At 44.1% G+C, this 7903-nt stretch overlaps 1 protein-coding gene across 1 annotated transcript; it reads left to right on the top strand.

The window, feature by feature from the left end:
- The first annotated feature begins 32 nt into the window (after positions 1-32).
- On the top strand, positions 33-5628 carry LSM3 (LSM3 homolog, U6 small nuclear RNA and mRNA degradation associated). Its single transcript, XM_007059954.4, has 4 exons — positions 33-376; positions 2880-2990; positions 4755-4850; positions 5207-5628. The coding sequence occupies exons 1-4, from the start codon at positions 356-358 to the stop codon at positions 5285-5287; spliced, it is 309 nt and encodes a 102-aa protein (XP_007060016.1). The 5' UTR covers positions 33-355; the 3' UTR covers positions 5288-5628.
- The last annotated feature ends 2275 nt before the right edge of the window (positions 5629-7903 follow it).

Raw genomic sequence — 7903 nt, 5'->3', positions numbered from 1 at the left:
ACTGAGGCCCAGTGACCGGCCCTGTTCGCGTAGAGCGTCTAGGGCAGAACAACGGGGCGATGGGGAACCATTGAGAACAAGCCTGGGCGCCCCCTGGCTTGTCTCTCCCTCGCCCTGCCTGTGGGGCGGGCCCAGACAGCGCCTGCCCCGCCCCTCCCGCCAGGCCCCGCCTCTGCCAGCCTGGGCCGACGAACGGCGCAACTGCCCCTCCCTCCCCTCGCCCGGAGCCCGCGCCACGCCTCCTCCCGGACGCAAAGCGTGGAACCCCCCCCTCCGTTCCTACGCGCCGACTCGCCGGCACCTCCCTGAGGGGTGACAGAGTCTCGCGAGAGGAGGCGGGGCTGGCGTTTGAAAGATGGCGGACGAAGTAGACCAGGTGAGCGACTCGCTCCTTTCTCACTGTTTGGCGGGAGCCACGTTTGGGGCTGCCCCCTTCCCAGCCTGGGCCCTTGCGTGGGGTCGAGCGAGGCTCTCCCCTTCCTCCAGAGGCTGGGTCCCCTCTCCTGGGGATTCCCCCCCTCAGCGGGGTCGCCCTCCCGCCTGGTCGCTGTCGCTACAAGCCCCCTCTCTTACTCAGCTTCTCCCCTGCTCAGACAGTGCCGGGGCGGTTAATGGATGAGGCTCACCCCGGGGGGGGGGTCCCCTCACTGTTTGCTCTCCCCAGTGTCCCCTGTCTCAGCCCGCCCCAGCTTGCCTCAGACGCTCACTGTCTAGCTGAGCTGCGGCCCTCCAGCAAAGAAACGCTGGATACAGCTCCCTCCAGAGCAGTGGCCTCCAACCTTTTTATGCCCCAAATCACTTTCTGAATGTAAGGGATCTGCCTCCCTCCCCCTTTCCCAAAGCCCTGCCCTGCTCACTCCATCCCGCCGTTTCTCCCTCGCTGCTTTCCCCTACCCTCACTCGCTTTCACCAGGCTGGGGTAGAGGGTTGGGAGGGGGTGTGGGCTCTGGGCTGAGGGGTTTGCAGTGTTGGAGGGGGCTCTGGGGTGGGGCAGGGAGCGGGAGTGCAGAACGGGGTGTGGGGTCTCAGAGGGAGTTTGGGTGCAGGAGGGGGCTCTGGGCTGGGGCAGAGAGTTGGGGTGCAGGCTTGGAGAGGGAGTCAGAGCTGGGGTAGAGGGTTGGGGTGCAGGAGGGGGTGTGGTGTACTGGCTTTGGGAGGGGGCTGGGAGTTGGGGCACGGCCTCCCACCAGGCAGCACTTACTTTGGACAGCTCCCAGTCGGCAGTGCAGTGAGGCTAAGGCAGGCTCCCTGACCCCATGCCACTCCTAGAAGTGGCCAGTGTGCCCCTGCGGCCCCTGGGGGAGGGGAGGGCATGTTGCTCTGTGCACTGTCCCTCTCTGCAAGCATCACCCCAGCCGCTCCCATTGGCCATAGCTCCCTGCTACTGGTCAATGGGAGCTTCAGAGGTGGTGCTTGCAGGCAGGAGCGGTGTGGGGAGGGAGACACCCCCCATCCGTGGGGCCCGCTGCAGCCGGAGATTGCAATCGACTGGGAGATTCTCTAGGATTGGTGACCACTGCTTCAGAGCATGCCTCCACCACTCTTCAGTCCTTGCTCAACCAGAGGGACTTGCTCAAGAGTGACATGAGATGCTTCCTTTTTCCTGGATTAGTAAGATAAGGCAGAACAGAAAAAGGATAGTTGCCTTCAACTACCTGAAGTGGGGGTTCCAAAGAGGATGGAGCTAGGCTATTCTCAGTGGTGGCAGATGACAGAACAAGGAGCAATGGTCTCAAGTTGCAGTGTGGGAAGTCTAGGTTGGATATTAGGAAGAACGATTTCACTAGGAGGGTGGTGAAGCACTGGAATGGGTTACCTAGGGATGTGGTGGAATCTCCATCCTTAGAGGTTTTTAAGGCCTGGGTTGACAAAGCCCTGGCTGGGATGATTTGGTTGGGATTGGTCCTGCTTTGAGCAGAGGGTTGGACTAGATGACCTCCGGAGGTTTCTTCTAGCCCTAATCTTCTATGATTCTATGTCAGAGTGGAGGCGTGACATAAAGAAATAGCAGAAAGCTGCAGCCTTTGACGTGAGGCAGACTGCATGTTCCCTATGGAGCAGCAAATCTTTAACCTCTCACTACTGCCTTTTATATCAGAATTTTTTCCTTTGTTTCAGTCTTTACTATGATCTTTACTTTATTAAAAAATAAAAATCTAACTTGCATTGTTCTTTGTGGTCTTAGTGCCATTTCAGTGCTGTTTTATGTCTCCTGGAACCTCAGTATTGGCAGTGCTATTATCAAGCTTAAGAAATACATGGCTTTGTTTCCTACTTTTATTGCAGTTTGTTTTGTTGAAAATGAAGCTGAAGGAATAATTGTGAAGGAATATAAAATACAGGACACTTACCCCGGAGACCCCAATGTATTATCTCTTTGGGGCAAGGACCACCATTTTGTTCTGTTTGCACAATGCTTAGGACAGAGGGGTCCTGGTTCATGACTAGAGCTGCTACGTGCTACAATAATACAAATAATAATTATCCACCAATGAGAACAGCATAGTCAGTGACAGTGTAAGCTTCTCTATATCCCCTGCCAAAGTATCTCAGACCTGACCGTGCAAGCTCAACTTTGAGGGTGAAAGGCATATTTGGTTCCCTTTCTGTTCAGGTTTCTGGCCTGTCACTAAGACTGCCAGTAAATGGTACCAATTGTGATGGTAGTGCCTGTCCACTAGGAAGTGGACTGAAATTCATGTCACTTCATACCGGCCACCAAATGCTCATCTTATGGTAATGATTTTTGATTGTTACCAGCTTGGGTTGGATCAAATGACTGAGATGAAGGTGAAGGGTACTTTATCCTATCCCAGAGAGAGAGAGAGACTGCTTTTGAACATAAAAGTTATTGTGAAAACTGCTTTCTGTTTTTTTAGCAACAAACAACAAATACTGTAGAGGAGCCACTGGATCTGATCAGACTCAGTCTAGATGAACGAATCTATGTGAAAATGAGGAATGACCGAGAACTTCGAGGTAGATTACATGTAAGTGAAACACTGTGGAAAGATTTAACACTGGTGTACTTTTAACTATGAAACAGTAGATATAAAAGTCAAGGCAACTTACACTCATAAAGGTTGGTTGCTTTGTGGCATTCCATTCAAGTTCATTTTTACGATCTATTTAAAGTGTGTAGAAGTTTCTTTTGTGCCTGACACATTTTCTGAGCATTTCTTGGTATCTGAGTATGGGTACCTTTAAAAGGTATAAATCCTTGTCTTTTATTTTGTTATCTTAGAATGACAAGGTGCTGGATTTTCTTTCCTGCCATTACCAGTTGTCTTTACAACATGATGGTTTAGGAAAAATCTAGTTTAAACTACCTTAGAGCAGTGTCGCTTAGTGGATAGAACCCAGGACTGGAACTCAGCACACACCTGGGTTTGTTTCTTGCCTCTGCCACTGACCTCCTGAGTGACCTTGGGCAAGTCACTTCAGCTCTATATACTGCAGTTTCCCATCTGTAAAATAGGGATAATGATACCAACCTTTTTATAAAGCACTTTGAAATCTACCGATGAAAAGAGCTTTATAAAAAGTAGGTATTGAAACATTCTCTAAAAATAATGGTATTTGGGCTCAGGCTGATATCCTACAGAAATCTAGTCTGTATTCAAGCAACTTTCAGTGATAATGACATGTCCCTTACTCTCACAAGTTGATATCTGGCTTTTTGTCAGTCAAAGCATCCCTCCTGAACACTGCAATGTGGTATAGTCCTCATCTTCAGAGTCCCAAATGGGCTATCCTTGAAATGGCTTCAGCACCAGTGTGGTTTATGGCATGTTGGTGTAATGTGTTGAGAATGGTCATCTCTGATTAGGCCTTCTGAGTGCTATGCTGGGTTGGCCCCAGGTAGATCCAGTTTCAGTGGGCATACTGGAGTTTAGGGATGTAAAAGGTTAACCGGTAAGCATAGTCTTACCAGTTAACTGCTAACTTCAGCTGGCCTGAGCGGGGCTAGCTGTGCTGCCCGCAGCAGTCCGAGCCATGTTGGCCAGATGGGCCCCAGCTGCTTAAAACGGTTAACCGTTTAAATGACATTTTTAAATCATGTAAATGGTTAACTTTTTAAACTGTATTCACACCCCTAGTGGAGATGATTGTGTGGATTTTTACTGTTCATACATGACTAAATTAAGAGAGCCACTTTAAGGCCTTTGACTAGGTTCTTTTATGACATCTTGAAAGCTTCAAATCTTCAAAGCACAGAAGTAAGGGTGGCAATACCACAACCTCCTATAATAGCCTTGCAACCCCACAACCCCATTTTGGTTTGAGACCCCCACGGTTACAACACCCTGAAATTTCAGTTTTAAATATCTAAAACCAATAAATTTATGATTTTAAAAATCATATTACCATGAAATTCACCAGAATGGAACCTGAATTTGGTAGGGCCCTACCTATAGTACTTTAGTAATCTTAAACCTGTGCAACTATAATTTGGTAAAAGTATGTGACAGCTGAAACAACTATTTGAAAGAAAATTAATTTGTAAAAAGAAAACAGTTGTACTGTGTTCACTAGTGCAGGTGAAATTAACACTAATGTTAAAATACTGGTATATTTGACAGTCAAAGCAATTGATTATTCATGAGTCCAAGTTGAAATACACTAAGAAAAGGTACTTTCATTTTAGTTAGTTTGTATTTGAACTGCTTTGATCTACAAAGATTTAAACACTTTTTTGTTGTATGTGGTACAGATTATAAAGAAAATAATTTAAACTGGTCTCATTCCCATAGGCTTATGATCAGCACTTAAATATGATTTTGGGTGATGTTGAAGAGACTGTGACAACGATAGAGATTGATGAGGAAACCTATGAAGAGATTTATAAAGTAAGGGTTTAAATGTACTTGTGGTTGAGAAAAAAAAAACTGAAAGTACTTTCTAAATTAAATGTTTTATCTAATTAAACTTAAAATTGACAGATGAAAATTGATTTTTGCTAGCTAGATTTGAGCAGGACTTGATTTAAAGCAACTTCAGGCAAATTGTTATCAAAGTAAAATCTACAGCAAACCTGCCTGCTAACTGTATTGCTCTTTTCAGTGTGTGGGTAAGACTCTAAGTTGTATTTCCTCAAAACCTTTTTTATGAACCTTTGATATCTCTTTCTTTGAACATGAATTTAAAGCTGGTTACATTTCTCAGATGCGTTGTGTAAATTACGCTTTCCTTTCCTTCCACTTAGTCTACCAAGAGGAATATTCCAATGCTTTTTGTCAGAGGTGACGGCGTTGTGCTTGTAGCTCCCCCACTGAGGGTTGGCTGAAACTACAAAGGATTTGCCCTGGTTGGAAGCTGATCGCTTTGAGATAAGGCTCCTGTTCAGCTCACACTTCTGTGTAAAACTCTGCATATTTTTATATGATATTGTTGTTTGTGTTTTGTTTTTGTTTTTTTGTACCTCCTTGGCATGTGGATCTTTGAAAATAACCCTAAAAAATGACGAAAGACAATGGTGTGAGACAGTTTACTTTTCGAAGAGTAAATTTAAATGCTATAATACAGCTGTCCGTCAAATCAGTAAATTAATCTATTCAGTTTTGCAATCTTGAAAATTGCTGAGTTCTGTTTTTTTTTTTTTTAAATAAATATGGTTTATCTTTTGGATTATTGATTTGTCATCAATTTTTGGTATATAAAAATAACCTTCAACATGCATCATATTTACAAGTTACAACTTATTGTGGAATTAAATGCACTTATAGTTATTTTATGGAAGAGGTTAATTTTTTTTATGTTGCATTGCATCTTTGTTTCCTTTAATTTGCAAGGGTTGCAGGTTGTACTGACTCTTTATACAGGGCACTGTTGTATCAGTCATACAGAGGTGTCTGTTTTGTGCTCAGTTTCTTAACATGTATCCTTGTGTATGCACATACCATTCATGATTTCTAAAGCATGGAGTCTTCTGCTTTACACTGGGACAGTCCTAGTAATTATTATCCAAAATCAGTTTTGAAAGGATTTGTTGTCTGAATATCAACCATTTGTGTTGACTAATTTGTATAAGTAGTCACCAGTGTCTTGCAGTCTAATTGGAAGGTGTGATCCTGGTAGATGAAGGGAACCTGCTTTCTTTAGACTCGTAAACTAGCAAGCACTGACGCATGGGAGTCGTAGCATCTGTGTCTGAAATTGTGGCTTTGTTTAAGCCACAGTGCATAGCAGTTTCTGCAAGACCATTAATCCCCATCTGTAAAATGGGAATCATGATACCAACCAAATTTGTAAAGCGCTTTGAGATCTACTATTGAAAAGGACTGTATGAGAGCTAGGTATCTATGCAATTTATGAGTTATAAAAGGCCAGCTACCCAATTGGGGTATATTTCCCATTTCAATAAATTTCTCTGGGCTAGATTGAGGATGCTCGTTCTGTACTGGGCCTGTTTCTCAAATAGTGCATGTTTAGCATTTTAGTTTATAATATTTGCCAGTACAAGCTGCTGTCCTGAATAGCTTTCTCCTAGAAGTGAACATCCTTTCTGATCTACAGTACCCCTAGTTTATGTGGCCAGAGTAATAAGAGTGCCGGATGCGTTAGACTCTACTTCTGGGTTTGTATTTTAAAAAGAGAAAATGCTGCCTTTCGTGCCAAGGATTGTCAAGAACCTCCAGGTTGCATCTGATCTGTATGTTTCTGCTCCCCTCATTTCAAGAGAACCTGGGTAGAAAGCCAGTTGTGGTTTCAGTGGAATATCTCAACTTAGCTTTTCTGTATTTTTCATAATATGAGGAGCTCTGCTATGATTTTCCTACATTTACAGTGAGAGGTGTATCTTCAAGTATGTGAAATGGAAACAATAGCTGAAACGAAGTTCAAATTACTGCAGGTAACTACAGTGCATTAATTATGCCATTTAAAAAATGTAGTCTTCTGTTGACAGCCATAGAACTTTTAGAATGTGGTGCAAAGAACATGCTAGGTAGGCAAATTGTTCCAGTCCTCTCCATATGCAAGAATAGATAATCTAAGAATAATGCTTTTGTGTTTAGGCACCTCATGTAGCCTTATATGCTCTCTTCTACTGAAGGGAAAGGGAGCAGAACAAGGTTGGTGGAGAAGGGAACCAGTGACTTTCTAGCAAGCTTCCCTCTCTATGCTGTGTTTGATTATTGCCTTGGAAGCTCTGCTGCTCTAAGTCAACTCTGTTGTGAGGTAAGGAGAGCAGCTGCACTCCATGACCTACATTCATATCCATGCATGAGTTAATGCTGTTCAAGTTGCACTGATCCCCATTCGCTACCTGTATTGCCTTTGATGAGGTGTAGGATGCCCTGCTCCCATGTGCAGTTGTGAAGAGCTCCTCTTATGAAAGAGGCTGCAGCTTCCTTTTACTACTGATCTACAGTGGAGGCAATATGCCCCATTTCCACTGTGGTTTTCAAACCTTTCCTGCAGGTGAACCTCATTCAGCACAGCAGACTAGGAAATGCTCATAACATGTAAACATCTAACCTTCCTCACTTAATGGCTTCTTCTGGTGCAGTGCAACTCTGTCTTATTACTGTCTGCTGCTGGTATTTAATGTGGTGTTTCAAAACAGGTGCAGCACTTCCTGCCAATTGGCCCCAAAAGGCCTCTTCATAGGATGGGTGTTCAGTTTACAACTGCTTCTTCCCCCATGACTGTTTGTCTGTGATTTTTCTGTGTAGATTAATTTGAAGCTGATCTTTGAATTTTAACTCACCCAAAACACTAGATGGTGCTCTGTTCCCTCAGGTTTAAGCTTGATTCACCTTGCCTGATTTTATCAGTGATGTATATTTGAGCTGTGCCTATATTTCTCAAATTAGTCATTTGTTTTTAATTTAAAACTGCCATCAAATGTGATTCTAATTACTTATGCTGAGCAGGAGAGTTAGACATCCAAATATGTCTT

This window comes from Chelonia mydas, chromosome 7, assembly GCF_015237465.2.
Source record: "Chelonia mydas isolate rCheMyd1 chromosome 7, rCheMyd1.pri.v2, whole genome shotgun sequence".
In the NCBI taxonomy this organism is placed as follows: domain Eukaryota; kingdom Metazoa; phylum Chordata; order Testudines; family Cheloniidae; genus Chelonia; species Chelonia mydas.
This window is presented reverse-complemented; position numbering and strand designations above follow the sequence as displayed.